The sequence below is a fragment of the Ixodes scapularis genome, unplaced genomic scaffold, assembly GCF_016920785.2.
Source record: "Ixodes scapularis isolate PalLabHiFi unplaced genomic scaffold, ASM1692078v2 PGA_scaffold0__279_contigs__length_252992795, whole genome shotgun sequence".
In the NCBI taxonomy this organism is placed as follows: Eukaryota; Metazoa; Arthropoda; class Arachnida; order Ixodida; family Ixodidae; genus Ixodes; species Ixodes scapularis.
This window is the reverse complement of record NW_024609835.1, coordinates 44188214-44211741: the sequence shown is the minus strand read 5'-3', so window position 1 is coordinate 44211741 and position 23528 is coordinate 44188214. Positions and strand designations below refer to the sequence as shown.

General features: G+C 45.8%; 1 protein-coding gene across 1 annotated transcript in view; it reads right to left on the bottom strand.

Moving 5' to 3' along the window:
* The window catches only part of LOC120839311 (sodium/hydrogen exchanger 11-like), a 46318-nt gene that overhangs the window by 9526 nt on the left and 13264 nt on the right, over positions 1-23528 (bottom strand). Inside the window, 12 exon segments of the mRNA XM_040500678.2 lie at positions 1076-1273; positions 4619-4756; positions 6401-6580; positions 7151-7246; positions 8259-8735; positions 11740-11943; positions 12723-12998; positions 16855-16915; positions 16979-17073; positions 19303-19359; positions 20449-20482; positions 21175-21367. Of these exon segments, the coding sequence (XP_040356612.2) occupies positions 1076-1273; positions 4619-4756; positions 6401-6580; positions 7151-7246; positions 8259-8735; positions 11740-11943; positions 12723-12998; positions 16855-16915; positions 16979-17073; positions 19303-19359; positions 20449-20482; positions 21175-21367 (2009 nt within the window).

Sequence of the window (23528 nt, the reverse complement as noted above, 5' to 3'; positions counted from 1 at the left end):
GAAATCTGCCAACTCTAGCGTGCGACGTGAGGCGCAATCGTCAGCGCAGTCAATGCGACGAGTGGGAGCGGCCAACGTTGAGCCACTACGTCAGAGGCATGACTACGTCATTCTCACGTTTTGTTTGTTTTTACTTCTCAGAGCGAAATTGAACGATGACGTCATGAGTTTCTCCTCCCGGTGTTGGCTGAACGGCGTCCACGTGATCACCGTGACGCGGATGCGCTAGTTTGCGCTGCCCTGCGCGCTTATCGGTCTGTTTCTCCGCTCCCCCTCTCCTCGTTTGTCTTCTCCCCTTCCCCCTTTCCCCCGGGACATCACCGTCCACGCCATGCGAAGCGACCTCCCCGCGTCGCGTGTCCCATCCCTCGCCCCCACGAACGTCACAAGACCACGTGGTTCGATGTGACGTGGCCATGACCCTGACAGCACGAGGCGAATGTTGCCTGACGCAACCGAGGTTTCGGTTTCGGTATCAGCTGATGTTTAAATTAAGATTACACAAATAATATTCCACATTTCACAAATCCGAGGACGTAGAGCTGTTTAGTAGTGTTTCGTGAAATGGAATCACATCTAAGCCTAAATTTTTCGGAATTGAGCGGAGTTGCCCTTCAAAGCAGAATGAATAAGAAAGAAAGGAAAAGGAGACACAGAAGGGCACGTTCTTTCAAGAGTGTGTCCCGTCTTTTGTCTCGTACTCTTTCTTCCTTATACTTTCTGCTAGAGGTATGATAAGCGATTTCGCGTGTATATTGATACATTAAAAATTTTTTTAGGACAATTACTGCATAAAATAGGTTGTCAACAATTGCTGTTGACTGTCAGAGTCGACACATTCATTGCGAATTTGAGCGTTTGCACCTTTGCGAAAATATCCTGTAACCAATAAACTTGACTTTTAGGGTATACTTTTTTTTGTACCTCGTTTCATTGCTGAACTTTATGGTATTTCTCGGTATCTTCTTACAATGCACTCCTCTGGTTGAACTCGAATGAGTCTGCAGTATTTGTGAATAAATAAAAGTTTCAACTGAAAAAAAGTAGACAGCGGCGTGTGGTTCGCTGGTCTTACCGGGAAGATGAACCTCTTAACGGTGCGCGGAATGTAGGCGGGCGCCACGTACAGGTCGCCGCTGTTCACGTCTACCAGCGTGCCCTGCACAAGGAGGATGTCTTCGACGTCGGGGCTCCGAAGAAAATCGTGCGCACTCAACAGGTCCGGGAGAAGAAAGGATTGCAGCCGAAGCTTGATCTTTTCCATGGGCCATGTCTGGGAAGGAAATGACGAAAGCTGACGCAATGTGTGTTCGGTGGGAAAGCTGCTCACTACGCTACTAGATTAGCTCAGTTGTGGAACTCCCGCGGAAAAATGGTACCCCCCCCCCCCCCCCCCTCTTACACACGTTCACCGCTTTGAGATTAGCTAGTTGGTACAAGGTCACTGATGGTGGGGAAACAGCTTGAACACTAAACTATTACACATAGATACGAGACGAGACACACACGCAAAGCTGACTATTAACCATTATTTAGTATTTCGTCTTCCTCATCCATCGGCCGAGTTTTTTTCCTCGTCCACTCGATCACTACGTGTTTATACAATTTGATAGTCAGTTTCGATATTCAGCCTTTGGAGAAACCTTCACAACAATATCTACAATGGGCGGAGGCGCAGTGCCCTGTAGTGCAAGTGAATGGTGACACCTTCTGTTCGTAGTTTACTTATTTCATTTACTTATTTTTCTCATGTTTTGCTTCTTTTTTTTATGTACTCGTTTGATCAATGGGTGCGTAAAGTAAATTCAATTTGTCAAATCTCATAAATATGTATTGGTCGAGTGAATGTGAAAGAAGACTAGAACGAAGGATGAAAAATGGTAAAATACTAAAGAATAGTTGGTAGTCAGCTCTGTGTGTGTCCCGTCTCCATGCGTAATCGTTTAATGTGCAAGCTGTTTCCACACTTCAGTCACCCTCTTCAGCCCGCCACCCGTAAAGTCCCTTGATAAAAGCGTTTTTCACAAGTACCGCCAACCATTGTTGAGGAAGCGCTCGAGACACGTGCCATGAGCGGGTGCTCCGCCGCCATTCGCTTCCAAGGCCCGCTCATTTCAGTGCTGCGCCGCCATTTGCTTCCAAGGGCCGCTCAAGACATGGGCCTCGCGCACTCGCGCATTTGACACTACTTGCAAGACAAGCGCAAAGACATCGAGGGGCTTTAGCCACCCGTCATTTCAAGCGCCATCTAGATTTTCGTTCAAAAACCGCGCTCCATAAGAGTAAGCTCGTTCGATTTACCTGTACCGGTACAGGTAAATCGAACGAGCTTAGTAACCAGAGTCAAAGTACCGCCTTCCTTTTCCTTTTGCCGCCTACTCCGCATTAACGGAGAATGGCTCTCACCTCTCATGCGTCAATGGTAAATTTTGTGTGGGCGGAAAAGCCACCTTGAAGAAGCACTGGGCTTGGGGCGGGACCTCTGTTTCGGTTTGTGCTAGTGAAATGTAGGTCTTGCTTTGAGATATGACAAGATGGAAGCTCCCTGAACCTTCGGACCATTGTGCGCGCCATGTATATATGGTTAATTACGTTATTTCTATAACGCGAGTTCAATTTCAAAGCGGAAGTGAGCTAGCAGGCGACACCACGGCCACAGTGGCTAAGCCCGCGCTGCTCGCGCCCGCACGCTTCTGGGAGATTCGGTAGATGTACCACGACACGGGCTCGACGCCCGTCGCGCTTCCCCTGCAAGGGTGACGTTCGGTTCTCTCGCAATACGCAATAAGTAAAAGATTGGGAGACCGTTGCGATACCCTACTCCTCAAGCGGGGCATATACAGTTATACCCGTCGGATGACGCCCTAAAGCTCCTTTTCAAGAAATCTATTTTCCGCTAAAGATATATTCTAGTAACACGGCCGGCAAAATTCTATTTTCCACCTATATTGATTGCTTTGGGGCTGACCACATAAAGTTAAGTCCTCAACACTAAAAAAAATATCATCTTAATTTTTATACTGGTTTAAAGCATTACAAGTTTATATTACTACTTAAAAAAAAAAAACACGAAAAATTCGGATTATAGCTAGTAAAAAAAAAAAAAAGACATCTGCAAGAATCTTTTCGTGAATGCCAGACACTAGCAACCACGAGATAACGCTAATTTACTGCGTACGAAATTATTGTCCGCTTACCAAAACCTAGAAATTATTTAAAGACTATCTTTCCATAGTTAAAGTCAGTCAGCACAGTGTTTGTACCTAAGGTTAATGCTTTATACCAGCAATACCCGAATGAAGAAAGCGGAGTGCGCGGGCGAACCGGTCAATCTAAGCCTGAGACGCGTGAGGAGAAAGAATACACATATCTTCTCTGAATCAGTTAAGATTCTAATTGGCAACCAAAGGCTTTCGTACACTACCCTCAGCCAAAGCCTGAAAAAACCATGCCTTCGTCAGTCCTTCAAAGTCCTAACTGCAGGGAGACAAGAATATAACCCAGTTAGCCTCCAATGCTGTTAGCGCCTAGTTCCGAGAGTATTTCCTTTGTACTAAAGGACGCTAGAGAGCTCCTTTCCACAATAGGACGCTTTAGGGGAAGGAGCACTTGCGGTTCCGTGTGACACGAATTCCTTCTCTTTTTAGGGGACTGTCCTTTCTACTAAAGGAGCTTAGGTAGTCCGTCTGAGAAGGGCATTATACTTTACCACAGAGGTGCGGTGAAACGCCAAATAATAAAATATTTATATTCTAATAAGTAAAAATTATTCCCTCGATATATGTGCATATGTGTAGCTGATGTTTTACTATTCGTAACTCCAGAATCATGGGCACAGTGCACATGCTATGCATTGAGTGGAAGTCGGTACGATACATTTCGAATGAACCACTAATTCAGCTTTACGAGTATATATAATATACACAATAAAACATCGGCCATTGATAAAAGTAATACCTCACCCTTAACGCATAATTTTTTTAATTTATTTTACTCGACATTAACGTTATGGCCGTCCGTAGAACACAAATACAATTTTAACGAACGTTGCAAAGTGACACGGCAGCTAGGGCTGCACCCTAAATACATTCCAAATGGAATTTTTTTATTTGGCATTTGACAATATGTCTTTGCTTATGACACTCTTCCAGAGTTTCCGATAATGATGCTTGCGTGTTAGACATCACAGCGATAGCAATTAATAAAACAAGCCCAGTAATTATACTACCTGCGGAAACACCTCCGGTGGTATACGCGCTTGCGATTATTGCCGAATCACAAGCACGGCGGAAGGCAAGGAACGCATGTCGGTGGCCGGGCATTCGAAGGAGACGCCCCGCCGTTCCAATCCTCTTAGTGACTATAGGCTAAAGAAGGTCGTTAACGAATAGTTTTAAAATGTCTTCATTGCCCTTTTAATAAAACCTTATTATACGCCACATATGACAGAAGATTATTCCTACCGTTTACCTATTATTTTAGGAACACAAAGAAGGGCACCGGTCTTCAAAAATTGCCACCAGCTAGCTTATTGTTTTAAGTCCAATTACAATATAGTTATGTCTAAAGCGTGTTTTCTTTTTTCGATTTTTTGTAGCCCAACTATCGATGTGCCTACCTGGTATTTTGGTTGCGATTGTAGAATGAGAACGCCGAATATATTGGCAATATAGTACCAGATCTGGTACAAAAAACTCGGAGGCTCCTTGAATAGTCTGATGGCTTCGGTCACGCGGCTTCTCGGGATGATGTACGCCTGTAGAAATGCAAAGACCAAACGATACCAAATTAGGCTTCACTCGACGATGCGCCAAAGGGCCGCCGGTAATGGGGACGTCTTGGCGTCCGGATCAAGCGCCGTCTAACGACTACAAATAGTTCGTGATTTTAGTAAACAAATGAAGAATAGAAAAAAGACAGCTTTCACAAAACTGATTGATGCGGTTTCATACGGAAATTGAAAACCGTAACGTACGGTGATTAAATGGAAGAGTATCCTGTCTAAAAAAAAAAAGAAAAAAAGAAGTGTGTAGAAAAATCTGCGTAAAAGGGCTCACTTCCTTTTTTCAAGCACGAACATCTAATGAAAGATCTGTTGCCAATGGTGAAATTAAAACGTTGTTGTGGGCAATTTGAACGTCTTATTTAACAAAAAGATAGAAAAGAGAGTGAAAAAAAATTAATCCAATTTTGCTCTGGTTCCCTATTTTTTTCCAGTTAAATGTCCGAATGACCCACACCAACGCTTTTTCATTTCCTCGAAAATGTCCGTACTAATACAAATAGACATACCTGACAAAGCTCTCACATTGTTGGGCCTTATATATCTATGCCTTTTTTGACGGTCCCCCAGACAACTGTTTTTTTTTTTTTTTCATGTTGTCTGATTAAACATTCACTAACATTTGATTAAGGAAAATTTTCCTTCAATACGTTCATAAAACAAATGCACATCTTAGCCGTACTTTCACGACAGATTACAATATTAGAACATGCAGAACAGTTTTTTTTTTTGTTTTTTTTTTTAGAACGCAGCTCTTAGGCGTTTTTTTCCGGGTTTTGCAGCGTCGGCGTAACTGCACTAAATTTAGCGGGAAAACTGACGTCACGTGACCTCAACACCAATCCGATTCTCCGCTAAATTTAGCGAGGAAAATGACGTCACATGACTTGCTGTCACGTCACCTATGAACCAAATTCAGTTTCTCAGCTAGATTTAGCGGTAAAATTGACGTCATCTGACCACAACAGCAATCCAATCCCCGGCTAATTTTAGCGGGAAAATTGAAGTCACGTGACCACAACACCAATTCAATTATCCGCTAAATTTAGCGGGAAAATTGAATTGCTGTTGAGGTCACGTGGCATCAATTTTTCCGCTAAATTTAGCGGGGAAACTGTGGGAGGAGGGGAGGGTACGGAGGAGGAAGGGCACACCCTCCCCTCCGTACACTGCCCTCCTCCTCATCAAGAGCTGACCTCTAATTTGGCGTTACATAGATTTGTAAACGTCTTTATTTTTTTTAATTTATTTCAAGCGGATTAGATTTATTTAGCCCCCGCTGTATAGCAAACATGCCGACCAACAAACATTTACCAGACGTCCCCTTTCCCCCTCTCCACGAGCAGGGTGAGCCGAGGCAACACTAAATAGCTAACGAGGCCTATATTGTTAGATTTATTTCGTCACGTACCGGAGGCCAGCATCGGACACAGATTCGGCACGAGTACTACGTCACCGTTCGGCTGAAACTGGAGTCCCCTCTGACTGGATGAGAGTCCTAACCGAACGCTGACCCAGTACTCGTGCCCAATCAATGTCCCACGCTGACCTACAGCAGGTGACGAAGCAATTCTGGCATCGTGTTGGCCGAGGTAGCAACGCGTGCCGGGCACTCACGTTGACGGCCGTTTCAGTGGTAACACGCGTGACGGACGGCTCGTCGCTGATCAGGCCCAAGGCGCCTAGGGTGACCGGAGCCCCCATGTAGTCCTCGAAGTATTCGTCGCTGAAGAAGAACAGCGTCGACGAGGAGTTGGGCAGTGCGCCGTCTTCCCGGTACTCCACGTCGCCCTCGATCTGTGAAGCAACGACGGGGTCCGTCGAACGAAGACGCCTTGGGAACTTGAAGAAATCTGGGCTCTACGACTTGCGAGTTCATCTGCTCCTTGTATACTTCGTGTGTAGGTTTACCCCCTAAATACGCCCATGTGGTTGGTTTCCTCCTGACCTCAATCAGTGACGGCGCGCACTCGGCTGCCTTGTCATCGCCTCTTTCCTACGCTTTTTTTTTTAATGTTATTCCTTGATCGGTCTGGTATAAAGTTCGTGTTCTCTGATCAACTTTAGAATGTAAAAATAGCAGGCTCTTGAAGCACGATCGTGTCATACGTAGTGTATGACTAGCCTCTACTACGGTGCTGACCTATCTTGCGGCATTTTCACTTCAGCTGTACTCCGTTTTATTGGAAGTGGAAGCAAAGTAAATCCATGATTTCAGTGTGATGGCGCCCGATGTGCACAGGTGTTTGTACATGATGGAAGCACAGTCAAAAGCACGCTTGCGCTCATATCTCCGGCTTCACCCGGCTTTTACTGAATGAGGTATAGCAAAGATCCTTAGTGCCTACAAGTGTACTATAGGCTTACCTTGATAATGCCCGAGTAGGTGACAATTATGGGAGTTTCGCAGCCCCTCTCCACGATAACTTCTTGGGCAGCGAAGGCTACCGGCCGCAGCTGCATCTGTGGAGAACAAAGCAGAGCGTGAAATGAGCAAGAGCAATTTCGTCTGAGATTTTCAGTTGCGACGCTGCGCGTGCGACAAAAAGCATAGACGGAAGCACCGGTGCTCGATATCGCAACCAAAATTCAAAAACAGAGCTACACCATCTGCCAAAGTGCTGCTGCCTTTGATGGTATCCCAATCGGGTGATGATTACCAGTCGTCAGAAACCTTTTACCTAAATATCTCTTGACAGCACTCACATCAAACAGAAAGGAAAAGAGAGGAAGGATGGTTTGGCCGTTATTTTTCAATATTTTGCTTAATTTCATTTGAGCCATTGCAGAAGTCGCTTCCAGCTTGTCTGACGACGGTTAAGGTCGCTTGGCCATTTCAAATCACGCAGTCATGCCAACCACCATTGCACCTTATAGTGCCAAAGCAAGGGGTGCAGCTACACACATGACAAACAGTAGGCTAGCTTTGTTCCTTGCTTGGAGCGGTGTGCGTTGAAATTATCCAGCTTTCGATTTTAACAAAATAATTTCACCTAACAATCCTTTTTTCGCTACGAAGTAGCTCAGGTGGCGATCAGAGTTCGAGGAATTTTTCCTGTGTTATTCCTCGATATAGCAAAGCTAAGGGAGAGCACACCCCGAATAGCTTATTATCGTCTAACCAAAGAGCAGAGCCAAATAGAGGCATATGCCCTGAAAACAAGGCAATGGCCAAGGACACATCTATATTTGAGAACTTTGTTAGTGTAAAGAAAACTCGGTCGAGTTTAATCGTGGCCGTCAACTACAGAAGCCGAGGCGTCCTCAATAAAGAAACTTAACTATTAGAGACATTGATTGTTGAGTACCCCTTCTGTTAGCTACGGCGAACTATGGGCTGCCACTGCCCCCCCCCCCCCCCCCCCTATCCCCAACCCTCCCAACACGTTTTCGTTACTCGGCGTGCTGTCATCGGTATCAGCATCTGGGGTAAGCTCATGGCCAACCTCCCCCGGCTGCTCGCTGGATCACGTACCGCAATGAACTGGCGCACGCTGTCGGTCGCGATCCACGGAATGACGCGGAGCACAGCGATGGGCTTGTAGCTGGCAGGCAGGCTGTTGGGCGCGCAGATGATGCCCATCATCTGGTCCTTGAGCATCTGGTGCAGGTCGCGGTGCTGTTCTTCGCTGAAGAAGCCGTCGCGCTGAATGTCGGACAGGTGCACCGAAACGTCGTTGAGGATCGTCTGCCCGGCCTGGCGACTTTTGAAGGCCACCGCAATGCCAGGGAAGCGGGACTGAATCTCCACCAGTTTGCGGAGCACCAGGAGCCGATTGTTGGTGGCGCGGCTGCGCGTATCCAGCGCCAGCTGGGGAGAGCGCACGTACTTCCAGACGTTTTGCTGCACCTCCTCTTCGCCCGTGATGATGGCGAGGCCGGTCTCGTACGCCGCGTAGATGGTCTTGTCCAGGTACTTGTGCAGCAAGTTCAGCAGCCAGTTCTGGACCAGCTGCGGGGCACCTCCGAACGGTTACCAGCACATCAGCATGCTCCTCACGTTCAAAGAAGAAATGCATTCTCGATTCCTTTCTTTTTCAAAACTTTGTGAACCCTGATGAGGAGTTTAATGACTGGTGGTGGTTAGTGTAGGTTAAACACAATAGTGTATATGAAACTCTGGCAATAAAAACAAAACAAGCAAGAGAACAAGCATGGGGGTGGTTGTTCATTTTTACCAAAACCCTGAAATCAAGGAACACGCATAAATTGGTAGTAACTTTTATCTCCAAACTCCTATAATTTAATTTAATTAATTTTTCTCTCAGGGCCCGAAGGCAATACAGAGATGAGTGGACACTGTAACATAAACATAAAAATAAGAACAATAAAAAGTCAAAATACAGAATTAGTACATACGAAACATAACTTTAACAACCTAGTAGTTGCATTTCGAAAATCAGCGGTGTTAGTAACTTTAACTATGACTGCGGGAAGGCAATTCCAATCAATGGAAGTTTGGGGTAAGAAGGAGGCATTAGAAGTAGATGTACTGCAAGGGGGATCATAACTTTTAATTTCTAGCAGAACTTGCTATTGGGCTGGTTCGTGAACGCTAGTAAGCATGATGAAGGAGCAAAATGCAATGAACACAAGTGAAAGGGCAAACACACTCGCCTGTGTGTGTCTTTTTCCTTGTGTTCGATGTTTTTTGCGCCTTACATCATGCTTCCTAACATTCAGTTGATGAACATGATTGCAAACCTGAGGCTGGGGCAAAAAAGAGTTCTCTTTTCTGCGCCAGTCTCAAGTTTACAATCATGTTCAACTTACACCAGCTCTCCTGCACTCTGACTATTTATTCAGTTGATGATTGGTGCGTGACGATATCTAGAATGGATCGGAAAACAGTGCTTGGGGAAGTATTGAATTAGAGTGATAACTTTTGTGAAACAAACATAGGTGAGATACTTTTTTACAAAGGGATGGTTAGAGAATGATAGGGATGTTTTCATGTAGTCAATGGAGCGGTGTGGTGATAGATAGTATAAAACGAGCGGAGCAATTTTGGATGAATTCTATTGCAGATGCGACACCAGCTGGTTCCAGACTGCAAGTTTATAGTACCATTTGATTTTTTTTAAAGATAAGTTTTAATGAAACGAGAGCAAGAGAACAATTCCTTCTGATGTAACCCAATATTTGACTACCGTTGTTGGTGACGTAGTCGACGCGAATTTTTCAGGAAACATAATTAATAATATGTCGCTTATGTGTTGTAATGCAAGGAATGTAGTATTTAAGGAGCGATCGTTAAAATGTGCTTAGATGATGTTAAATGGCACGTGACGTTTTTGTGTCAAGTCGTAGTTCCACGTGGCGTCACCTACGCAACACCGTGATGTCAGATGGACTGACATCGCGCAACGTGATCACGTTACGTGACGTCACGTTACACAACAACGTGACACCCAACGACACCAAAACCGGTTGTGCTGAGATCTGAGATTGCCTGACATGGGGTGTCCACAGACGGACGAAGTTCTGGGAGTGGGCGGTTCGGTTATAAAACAGTCCATTACTTAAAAAGAAGTGTTTGTCTCCTTTTTGACCTCCCCGTGTCGGATATATTTTGCCCTTCTGAAATTGTCACATATCGGCTTCTGTCGATGCGCCAGAACGCAACAAAGGCGAATTCCCTCTGAAAGAGCTGGAAAGCGCGCAAAAAGGGAGAGTCGGATTTTTATATCAAATCCAGACAGGACAAAAAGCAAACTTTACTGACCAAGTGTGGAATGGACTTTGCCATTATCCCAATGCGCCGATCAAGCACTCCTAAACCATTCGATTGTCTATTACGTATACCCCGAGAAGTACTTTCGCACGTGCTACCCAGCGGCACGCCCAGGACACCATTTACTGATCTTCCTTAAACCAGTTCAACTAGAAAAGCAAACGGAATTCCGCTTCAATTGACATACATTTTCAAACTCAAACGGGCGTGCGTCCCATTTTCTATAGAGACTGCGTAACTAATAAAGCGCAATTTCGATCGCTTTCAAATGAGATCAACTTACTAAAAGAATATCAATTACTTGTTGTCTTTATGCATCACGGATTTCTTAGAGTATATCTCTCGCTGACTAAAAACATCTAGCTAAACACACTCGAAGTCCGCGTGAAACACTGGAGCCATGCTGACCGTGACCTAAGTACTTTAAAGAATGACAATCGCAGTCAGTCCCGGTAACTGCGATGCCAAACGAGCACGTGAAAGATCTTCCTTTGATCTCTGCATGGGGCGGTATATTGTCCAATTACTGCCCATTACCATCGTTCGAGAGTGCTCTAGCTGCTCTCCTGGAACTTCAGTTTTCCAACTGCCCTAACTCTGTATTGCTCAATATAATCCTGACTTTAACCCATCAACTCGCGCGACACCCTTACATGATGTAAGTTATTTTGTAGTAAGATGTTTAAAGTTATGTGGGGAGAAGCTCTAAAACCTCATGTTCATGAACACAAATTTCGGTACCCGACAGCAGCATAGTAGACTGAATCACGCCAGCAAATGCCTCTTACAAAGCGCATTCAGGATATTCTTCGTCAGTGCGTCGTACAAGTCACCGAGTGCGCGCAGCACTGCTGATTGCTATTTCACACTCCTAAATGTTTTCCTGTGTTATCTGGTACAACAGTCAGTAACCAGACACGACGCCTGGTCACACGACGGTGCTCTGAAATTGGTAGAAAAGCGCCGGGGTCTTGCCGTCTAGTATGCTCCGTTTCACCTGTAACGATAGACTGCAGAGGACACTACAATCCATCGAAACGAAGCAAATTCTGTATTTGTTTTATGTGACCTTTGAGAGGGCGCAGCGAAGCGATGGGCACGCAGTCAGGTTACATACGTTTCCAGCTCTGCTTTGGCTGGAATTCTATAGCGCCCGCTGCGCTCCCTCTATGAAGTATAGATGGCATTGCGCTTTGTCGACACAACGATGACACCAACCCACCTCTAAGTACTTTACGGCATGCACAAGCCTGACGGCCATGACCAAAATGAAGGTGCCCGCCAGCACCGTCTGATAGGCCACTTCAAGGTTCGTCAGGTACATGGCTAGCTGAACGACGAACTGGAAGATGCACATGGCCACCACAATCAAGTCTAGCTTGTTGTAGTTGTCCAGGCGGACGAAGCGGTGGCCGTACGCCGTTACCTACAGCCAATGAGAAGGAGCTATGCTGTAGTCACCGACGAACACCACCCAGTTACAATGGGTCCAGAGAAATCAAGAGACAGATAGTGCAGACATAGATAACGAGTCACCCTACTTTTTGATACGTGTAACACTTTATTATTACGTGAAATAGTGTTAATTATTACAAAGGGTGATGACAAGTCAATCATTGAGAAGGTTGCATATCATATAATCGTTGGCATTTCTAGAAACGTCGCTTCACGGTAAAGACCTCTCACATCTTCGCGGTGCCCTTATACCAGGAAGCCTTTCTCTTTTTTGTAGAAATATTTATATATCCGGTTTACAACACTGAAAATTCACAATTATGTTTCATATGATTGTATAAACACACCACCTTCCGTTTTTCCTTCCTTTACTTTGCTGCAAGTACACGTTTCTCTCACAATCAAACGAATCGGCCTGGGCATGGAACCGAATGCCCAAATATGGGTATAATGGATGCCGCTGTTTCTCGTGTAATTGAGCAGTAGTCTGATGTGCGATCTTACCTTTTCTCACTCTGCAATCTCTAGAACTTCATCAAGGTCAGGCAATCCTTTCCGACAGCGAAAACACGCGTTTTAAGGGTATTCATTCATGTGACGTGCTTCACTGACTTTGAGACAGCTCAGGTGTACAAGCTGAACGGTTGCCCGTTCTCGCATTATCAACGCCCTGGCATAACTAATTACATCCGATAACAAAAACAAAGAGTCGCTTATTGTAGCATGCTGGAAAGATTTAAAGAAGCTTGCCATGCAGGTTATTTCGGCGCCGAACAGGGCAATGTAGGTTCCCTGGAGCACGAGGATGCGCTCGAACCGCATGGCGTGGGCGAGCCTGACGTTGAGCGCGGTGCCCAGCAGACAGGCGAGGAAGGTGAGCGTGCTGCTGGTGATCACCAGCTCGTAGTACGGGTGCTCGAATAGCTCGATGATACGCTCGTTCAGGTTGCGCTCCAGCTGACTCTGGAAGGACTCGGTTTCGTCCATCAGGTCCTCACCGAAGTTGGACACCGACAGCCGCTCTTTCTGCAAGACCCGAGTCGTTGTCGGGGGCTTCAAGGTACAAACTTAGAGCCACTAATGGCTGCTTCACATATTTGCGTTTGACGTTGAGCGAGTGAATCAGGTTTCTTAGTAACCGCCTATGACGAGAGAAGAAACTGGCACGCCAGCTATAAGTTAGTCCTTGGGCCAGCGTGCAGCTAAACTGGAAATTTGGCAGTATTTGCAAAGTCAAATCCACGCACTATCTACAAGAAATGGCGTTTATAACTTCGTCGAAAGTATCTGAAGGTCACGGGGAAAGAATGATACGTAAACAATTCACCAAATATATACGCGGGTGGAAAGTGTTTCAACACTGCCTGATCATTGCCGCCCGTGTAACCATGTTTTTTTTTTTTTTTTTGTGGTTGTTGTGTTTTTTTTTTTTGGGGGGGGGGGGTGGTGGTGTAATCAGTTACAAGAGAATGCAGTGCACGCGATTACATTCAAGCGAAAATATGCAAACCAGGTCTCAGTAAGTTACGCCCAGCGTATCGGCAGTTTCATTCCGCGATTTACTTATGGGTGCCTCGGCAATGGGCGGTTGTTACGATCCGAAGACGCGGCGGAACGCGTCTCCCACTAATCCGTTTACGGAGTAAAAAAAAAAAAAAAAAATTGTCCCTCGGAGGCGAGATCCTCGGAAGGATCGGGATATCCGACAACGTGACACACCGGCACATTTGTGACGTCATTTGTAGACACTTTGGGATCCGTATTTCGATTCATGGACGGAATAGGACGCTAAACACACATGTAGGAGACGCATCCGGGCACCGTATAGTATCGGCACTTCATTTCACAATTTTCCTGTGGCCGCTTCCACCCTGTTGCTAAGAGCGGACACGGTGGGCGACCGTTACGATCCGAAAATGCGGCTTCACCAAGCTTCAGATAAACTGGTCAGGAAGCTCAGGCTGAGTCGTTGACTGTTCTAACATTTCTGGAGGGCGGAAAGCCGGTTTATGCCATTTCAGATACGACGCAAGATAGCTGACAACCGTGGAAACTGAGACTTGAGACTTACTGCTGAAATCGGTACTTGAGACAAACTGCGCAAGCAGCTGAGCGATTTTCATGGAATTCGATGAAAGGAAGGAAATAATTTCATACTTTGTTCGCCCGTTAAATTAATACGAAGGACAACATTTCATGAACCATTCTACTCTGTGAAGGTGGATGACCAGCGAAGCTTTTTAGAACCCGACACTGACCCGCCCTGAGAAGCCGGAGGAAACTAGACACGCGCGACAGGACCGCCACCCGGCGGAAAATAGACACGCGCGACAGGACCACCACTCTGCGAGAGAGGAAGGAAAAGAAAGAACGCCAGGTGCTTGGAACGACGACAAAGAGAGGCCGGTGCGAGCATATAGACATGACCGACGCGGGTCGCACCGCGGCAATTCTTTGAGAAACCTGTATTATCTACCTGAGAGTCTACTGATCCTGAAAATGGTGCGTATTGATAACTAATCTACTAAATAGACCTATAGTACAGTGTTCTAGAGGGTTCTAGTGGCAAGAGCGGCGGCCACCGCGTGAAGATTTTGCGCGTAGACGACACCGTAGCGCTGCTGTTCTGTGCCCTAGGAACTGTGGCAAGAGGCTTGAAGAAAGAAGAACGAAGCGCCGGCGACACGCGCGCTTCATGTCTAGAGCCCAGCGGACATGGCCTCGTCTCGTCCCTCCTGTCAGCCTCGTCGTCGGCGCTGCTCGGTGTGTACTACTCTGGTTCGACTGGAGCTTTTCGCGACGCAGAACAAGTACTATTGTGAAAAATTGTAGGTTTTCCTAATACCTCTAGAGTGTGTGCTATCCTCTACTTTTATTATTCGCGTGTTTTTGATGGACATCATTTGATTAATATCGACCCCCCGCCCTTTCCCAGTACTGACATTTCTTCAGCAACGCTATCACTCGGGCAGTACCTTTAATAGCTGCGAAAGAAACTACGCGATACTGATAAAACAAGGAAACATAGACAAATAAATCTCAATAAATCTCTCACTTTTTTAATGGTGAGAGGAACAATAAACTGGTGTATTGTTTTCTGTTCGTGTTTCTAATGCGGGGACCAGCGTTGTGTAAAGTGCAAGGCGGAACGGAGCGCATTTGGGAACGGCCAAGGTGCAACTGCAACTGGCGAACATATAACAAATTGTTTCTTGTGGAACGCAGTTTATAAATAAAAATACTTCGATTGGGAGTACATGAAGGATTATAATACGATATGAACACAAACTTTAACCCCTAATATGAAAAAAAAAAATATTCTCAACTCACTGCTTCATGACTTCACAAAAGTGGTAATACTCTTCATCGACATATACAGCAAGCACATGACAGATATTCAGCAACATAGTACGCAAAAAAAGAACTACAAAATAGTCATAATATATTGCGGCATAGAATCCGAACCTCTTCGCCATGGGCGTTGTGCACATAGTCCCGAAGGATAAGGCGCTGAATAACAGGCTGAAGTTGAGCTAGTTGGTACATAATTTAGGTAAATGGTCAGCTAGAACGAGAGGGACAAACACAGACAGGGAGAGACGGAGACATACACACCGCTGTGTATGTCTCTGTTTCTCCCTGTCTGTGTTTGTCCCTCTCGTTCTAGCTGACCATTTGCCTAAAAGATAAGGCGCGGTTCAAAATGTCTCTCGCACACCGCTGATGTCTCGGCGAGGCGTTTATCCTCTCGATTAATGTTTTTTTTTCCCACTGTAGTCTGCGCGACTCCTCCCTTGGCGCACGAAACAGCGACGGCTTACGATCGCTGGTGGCTGCCCTTGTTGACCGGGTAGCCTGACTTGCATCCCGGCGCGAAGCAGTTTGTGCGTCCGTCTTTTTCCTCGCATTTATGACCGAGACGGGAACGGAACGGGGAAGACTCCCCACCACTACACCACAAAGAAACGTGCTACGGTGCTACATTCGGGCGAAGCGTACCGCCGCCTCAGCTTCGTCGTCTTCTTCGCTCATCGCACATCTGCCATCTGCCACAAATTCTCCTAGGGCACAGAACTCCAGCGCCAGTCGCGGCATCTACGTTGACCGTCGTCACGCGGCCCATTGTAAGCGGGCGCCGCTCTTGCCACCACACCCTCTAGAACACTGTACCTATAGGAAGTATTCACTGGCGGCCATCGCTGTGTGCGCGACTGCTGAGCGCGTGCTGATGGCGAGCTTCCACAGTTCTTTTGGAACGTGCATTCCGCACCATCAAGAGTGCCGGTCTTAGCAGCCTATCGATGTGAGCTCGTTCTGAGCATGCGCTCTAAGCAGCACCCACAAATATGGCGCTTAGTGAATACTCCTTATAGACGTATTGCTATATTACCCAAGCATTAAGAAGAATGCAGAGATTGGTGTTCCACGCGCTACACGCGCACGCCTTCCCCGTATAAAAGATAGGAAGTAAAAAACTAAAATAAAGCGTTGACGAACGCGCGTGCAAGACGCCATTTGTTTTAGGTATTTGCTTTAGAAAAGTTACTACGTATACTGCTGACGTCGCCACGTGCGGCGCGTGGAACACCAATCCCTGCATTCCCCTTGATGCTTGGGTAATAGAGCAATAGGGTCTATTGCTAAATTACCAAGCATCAAGGAGAATGCAACACTGATGATCGCCATTTCTTGGACACGAAGCGCACGATTGAATTATAGTCTTCTCGAAACGCTGACGCAGCTGCCCTCGTGTCTAACACATGATCGGAGCACGTGACCAAGAAATGGCGGACAGGCGATGGCGCAAACGTCCGAGAAGTGGATATTCATCTGGCAGGAACAGAGCAGCCGTCTCCGCGTCGTGGCCAAAATGACAACTCACTGTCCACTTGATCCATTCGGGGATTTCAATGAGCGATTCGATCGTGTCGGCATCCAGGTACCTGCAAGAAGCAGGTGCGAGGATGCAAGCGCTCGCAGAGTCATCGAATGTCCTCCCAACTCACACTTTCTTGTCGAACGGGTATTGAAGTGCGGCCAGGAGCGTCATCATGGTGCTTTTCTGAATCATTCCTTCCCGGTATTGTCTCGAATAGCTGACCTGTAACGTAAAAATAAGAAAAATAATAAAAAACGTGGATGCGTGAATGTTTAGAGAATATTACGACTGTAATAGTAGTGTCCATAGCGTAAACCGCCATTGCGTGAGGTATGTGCATCGGGTGTAGCCCGAAACAACCCATTCCTGTTTGAACACGTCACGTTTTGACCCATTCTCGAAACGACCTTCCCGTTTGAACCTGTCCCGTTTCAACCCATTGCCGAAACGCCCTTCATAGTTGAACCCGTCGTCGAAACATCCTTTACGTTTGAACTCGCCCCGTTTGAACCCGTTGGTATGAAGCCCCGCACATCTTAACCTCTTCGCGAAAACTGTCCATCGTTCTAACCCTGGTTTGCGCAGTTTTTCTGCTTCAGAATATGTCCCAAAATCATGTTAATGCAATTATTGCAAAGGTTCAGGCGAGCTATTCAGTTATGCTGTGAAATATTTTTGCGTGTTAATGTAATCTTAAGATATGCAACACTTTCAGACAAGCTTCAATAAAATATATTTCTACTTGAACCACTTAAAAAGTTTCTTTCAAGATGGTCCCCAAAATGTGTAACTACGAAACGGACTATGTACACTGCGCGACAACGTTACAACGAACACGGTGTTGGCGATTTTTCGAATTTTCCTTTAAACAGTATTAGAATGTACCAAATTGTACCGCGTAGGTTAGTGGCCCAGATGAGCACTTTCAAACACTGTAATAATATTTATGGCAGTGTTTTGATTTTTTTTTAGAAAAACAGCGAAAACATACAATCGCTTGTTCGCGCTAGCAGTGTCGCGCTCTGTTCAACAATAGGGAGTTTTCGTAGACCGTTTTTGCCGTCGCGCGACGCTCTTTGCAACCCGCTATGATACCTGGAACTCTACAGTCATGACCATCGGTGCGCAGGCGCAGTAGCGGCTTCTTCGTTGAGGAGGGCTTAGTGGAAGAGAAAACGCGGTCTACGGAAACTTCCTAATGAAATCTTATAATAACGCAGGTAAGCACTTTAAGTAAGCAAAACTTAGCGTTGTCAAACGGTTTATATCACGACGCTATTTTTAGTTTACCCAAAGCGCTTGCGTACGTTACTCTAAAACTTCCTTACAATGAACGGGATATTTTGAAGAGTGATAAATCAGACAGGTTGACGGGTATATGATTGCGACTTAATTACCTTACGAGTTCAAGCACAGAACCGTCGCGTACACAGGAAAAAATCATAAACCACAAAATGCTATCGCCTTGGTTGAGAAAGTCGAGCAGGAAAATCACGCCATCAGAAAGGCGACACTCCAGGGATATTTCGCGGCTGTCACCTGGTCCGCACCGGGCACTGCCATTTGCAAGCTGCTTCAGAGATATCCGTGTCAAGGTCTCATCCCGTTTGATCAGGGTGATGAAGCTGTAAATGTTCGGGTGAGCCCTCTCTGACACAACGTTTATCTTACGGGGTTGTTTCGGGAGAGGGATAAGTAAGCTGAGCAAGGAGGAGAGACACTGGACACTTGAACCTAATCAACTGTTAACGAACAATACAAACGAACCGACCCAACTAATAACGAACGATGGCCGAAGCGGGAAGGTTGTTTCGGGATAGGGCGAAATGGGAAAGCATGAAGCGAGAAGGTCGTTTTGAGCCGGGTCGAAACGGGAAGGTACAAACGGGAAGGTTGTATAGGGAATGGGTCGAAACGGGAACCACCCTGTGCCGTAATAATCTCAACTAAAGAAAATAAGAAATAAAAACTTCTATCCGGTCAGTTTAAATGGCGATTTTGCGGAGCTATCGTGTAAAATTCAAGGTATAATGAAGATACGATAAGAAGGTAAAATATCTAAAAAGAAGAATGTGATAAGGTAAAAATACGAAGGTAGAGAAAAAGCGGTGAAATAATACAAACAAATACCGAAAAAGTAAAAGACAAAAAATGAATCGTGAAAGATAAAAGCTAAGATAATTAGGTAAATATAAGCAGGTAAAAATCAAAAGAGTCGAAACGTTTAAATTGAAACGGCCAACGCGTCGTACGAATCTCTGAGCTACCTGGAACCACGACATCGCTATTTCCCCGTGTCCAATTATCGCACCGGCCACCTATGGGCTTTCTGACGCGTCGTACGACAGACCGGTCGTTTTCCTCGTGCCTGTGCCTCGCCCTTTAGGAACTGTAAGACGCAACAGGACATTGCAGCACCGTTGAAAATCCGCGCCGCGTCGTAAGTCCCACCTGCTCGATTCTCAGGACGTTTTCGACGGCGAAGTGCTCCGCCTTCCGTTTGAATTGCTGGTCGCTCAGCTTGCTTCTGTATGCAAGCTGTAAAACGTTCCCTAAAGCTGAGAACAGTGCACACAAAAGACGATCACGAAAGAAAGGAGCACACGCACCGCGCTGAATTGCAACCCGAAGTGTTGTCAAGCAATCACGGGAAAGAGTTGAGCACGTTGGTGAAACATACTTAGGAGACACCACCTGAACAAACCAACCATAAAAATAAGAGGAGAACGTGTGGGACGGATTCAACCGCTGGACCACCAACTGCGTTTAATGAAACACTTCATCTTCATCGACAGGCTAAGATCATTCAATACATAGCTTGCGTCACTTTTTTCTTTTTTCCTAATTTTTAAACTAGGGCATCCTGCTCGTATGTCTACTTGTAGGCAGTACTTCCACCTCGCAAGAACATACTCTCTTCTCTGGTTAAGGTCACAGATGTGTGTTAGTTGCCAATATGTGACCTTAACGAAAGAAGAGCGTATGTTCTTGCGAGGTGGAAGTACTGCCCACAAGTAGACAAACGAGCAGGTTGCTCTAGTTTAAAATTGAGAAAAAAAGTGAAGCAAGCTATGTTTTGAATAATCTTAGCCTGTCGATGAAGATGAAATGTTTCATTGAACGCAGTTGGTAGTCCAGCAGTTGAATGCGTCTCACACCTTCTCCTGTCATTTCTATGGTTGGTTTGTTCAGCTGGTGTCTCCTAAATAAGTATTGTCAAATATCCGGTATATATAGAAAAAAAATTCTGAGATGGAAAATATAAGGAAAAAGAACACTAGAAATCAAAAACTTATTCGAACAGAATAACATTATCGATGGCGGCGGACGTCATGGCACGAATGCAAAAGAACAAGTTGTAGTTTAATAAACTGAGATTCGCTATTTATCAAACTATTTTGTTTTAGGTGGCATATGTCAATTGGGGTTTTGCAGCCTGTCATTAATATACAGGCCGACATAGTTAATAGATAAAACAATTAGGTGTTTTACGTGGCGGATTTTAGAAGTTGCGGAAGTGGGAAAGCCAGATCAAAAGCTGTTTCGCACGGCACCCTTTTCTTGAGAGGTTGGTTCACACATTTGCGTGAGTCTGACCGACTGAGACTGCAACGGCTTGCGACGTTAATCCCTTTACGGGTTGCTATGGCAACGGCTGCGTCGGCTCCTACAAAACGGGGTATAAACCGGTTTTGTTGGAGCCGACGCAGCTCTTGCCAATACTAACATACAGACGACCAAACCTCGCCAGTTGATTGGCTGATCCGACCTCAGTTGCCTAGGCCAATCGCCATTTCGGTCCATTCAAATCGTCGAGCCTTCTGAAGACTTATCTGAACCGGCCGTACCAAGATCACCATGAGCATCGTCGTACTCAAAGCGTTCCTCGCCAAAATAAGCGTCTTTAGCGCGGTGCATGCAATCCACTTCTCAATAATGCTTATCTCCCCAGATCTCTTAAAATGGCATTGTTGCTCTTGCGTATGTAAAGACAAGCAATTATTTTGCAACACAGCCAAGAATGACCGCTGCATGAGATGGCGGTGCGAAGATGTGCGCTTGTTTCGCCGGTGTCTGAAAAGAAAACCTTGGTACTCAAGAAACATCTCTGTAAAGCTTCCTGTCACTAGCGAATTTAGATTCGCTCGCCAAGAATGGAGAGGTCTAGGAGAAACTGCTCACTATATGAGCCAAAATGGCGACCATGCGGGGAGCTGGGCGCCACTTTCCCAACATCCACTGAAATTAATTCAATCTAGTTCCAAGCATTGATCCCATATCTCCTTCATCTCGACATGAACGCGTGGATTCGAAGTAGGTCGCAAGCGTACCCAAGGTGTGCGTTTGACCGCAAAGGGGTTTTCGATGAGGATGTGTCGTAGCACCCAGCTCCAGTCGACAGGCAGGAAGTACGAGTCCATCTTCTGGTGCCAGCTGGACAGGAGCACGTGGTCACGGAGGTACGTCACGGCGCTCGACATGGTCCGCTGCTCGATCTCGGACACTTCCAGCACGCCTGTTGGAGAAATGGCGCACATTAAAGCGCAGTCCATCGTTCTGAGTGTTTGCATCCTCAGTGCAACGAGTGAAAAACAGGCCTTTGGCTCATATTGTTCGCGGGTACCCCACGCGGAAAATTATGAGCTGAAACACCCGATTCGGCTTTTTTTGGTGTCTGCGTTCCGCACAAGCTCCGTTATCTCTGAACGCGTCCCAAAGTTTGAAGTAGGAAACCTCAACTTCGCGTTTGATTCTTATAGGTCCCCTGCTCTCTCAAAAACTGGTAGGTATGCCAAAGAAGCGTGAGGGACATATCTTGTCCGCGATATAGTACGTCATACAATCCCCCTCAAAAATTGTAATAAAGCCCAGCCACTTAAAGTGAAGATGGAGGAATAGCGAAGCTGTTATCTTTACGACAACCTTACAACTTTGCGACAACTTTAAGATAACCATACGTCATTTATACGATTTAAATATCATTGCAATGAAGACGCGTACACGACCTTATTGTTTAATTGTCTTTATTTAATTCTTAATGACTAAAGTGATCATCGCCTTATGGTCACTATGGTAAACCACTATTGGCTATTTCTTTATTTCGGATGCGTTCTTGGTAAACGTGAAATCGATACACGTTTCGTTTTTGGTCGTTGGTATACGTATACGTGTTGGTGTACGACTACTTTAGGTTTTACAGCGACTTGAGAGTTCTTTATCAGCAATGCTGATAATGAGCCCAAGTCTCTTTATCAGCATAACGGAAGCGAAAGAAAAGAAGGTTAGATCGGAGCGTTCTGCCCTCAGTCTCGTCACAGCGCGCGATGGTAACATGGGATCAGGACCTCACTATCTAATAATGCCAAAAAACGCTGACTCCAGCGGGTTGCCCCTTCTTTTTATTTAGACTTGCCACGACCAATCGCAACGAAGGAGCGCCGTTTCAACGGGAGCTTTTTGTTAACGTTCGTGGACGCATTTTTTTCCAGGTCCTAGCACCATAACAGCTTCGCTGTAAAACTGCTCTTTGTTGGCAGCTGTGGAATCCTTGCACACTGCTGGACTAGGACCGCAACGTGATGGCACACATTATGCGTTTGGATGGAATGAAAGAGAAAACCACACCCACAGAAAGAGGTGATGAGCGTAGTGGCTTTTCCCTTCCGACGCTGTTAAATTGCCTAGTCGGCTCGTATTGGGCAGGGGATCGAATTATAGGGGGCGCTTTATCGAGGTTGTTGTCCCCACAGCCCGGTGTTTACTAACGCAGCATAACAAAGAAATTGAACCTTGTCATGCACGGCCTGGACACGAGCGCTTCGCTCTGACCAATGCTGGCCTTCGAATCGTCATCTTCGATATCTCTGATCAGAAACAAACAAGAAAATTCGGTTTGTTGCCCCCCCAGCTGAAGCGTGCCGCTAGAGGCGTGACTGTTAGATCTCCTCCCCAATAGCGTACGTCGGTCACGCGCCGACGTTCGCTATCCTATGGGATGACTTGCACGTTCCGCGATGTAAGTGGCTCCCATAGAGTTATTAACAAAGACACTAGAGGTTCAGGTTGCCCTAGTGTGCTGTTGCATTTTGAAGCAGACAGCAACCAGTCTAAATTTGACTTCCGGTAATGCATTCCTATGGGAAAACGTAATGCGTTTTCTCTTCGCGCTCGATTATAAGAGTGTTGTGACAGAATCAAACGCTTGGAACGGTTTGTAATCAGATGTACAAACACGTGTGTCAGTTAGAGTGGTTTTCTTTAGAATTCATGGACGTCGAACACTGCGCCACAATAGCCCAATACCTGTTGACGTTGCAGACTGATAGGGCACGAATTTACGCATATAGTCAATGCTACGAGGCACATAGAGTGAATCAGCTTAGACAAAACACCAATAGGATGCCAATATACGCTAAATCAAGCAACCAAAACAGAAGATAAAAACGAAGCATGGAGTTATGGATCGAAGAACACGTACAAAATTAGTAACCCCCCCCCCCCAAAAAAAAAAAAAAAAAAAAAAACTGTGCATAAATAATAAAAATAATTGCAGCTTGAATGAACCCTGCGCACTTTTTAATTGTTCCTTTCGCTTGAATTGATAGCTTGTATCGACACGACATATTGTACAACTTAGACGTGGGCCTCAATTTTTTCCAACTTAAAACCAAAAAAAG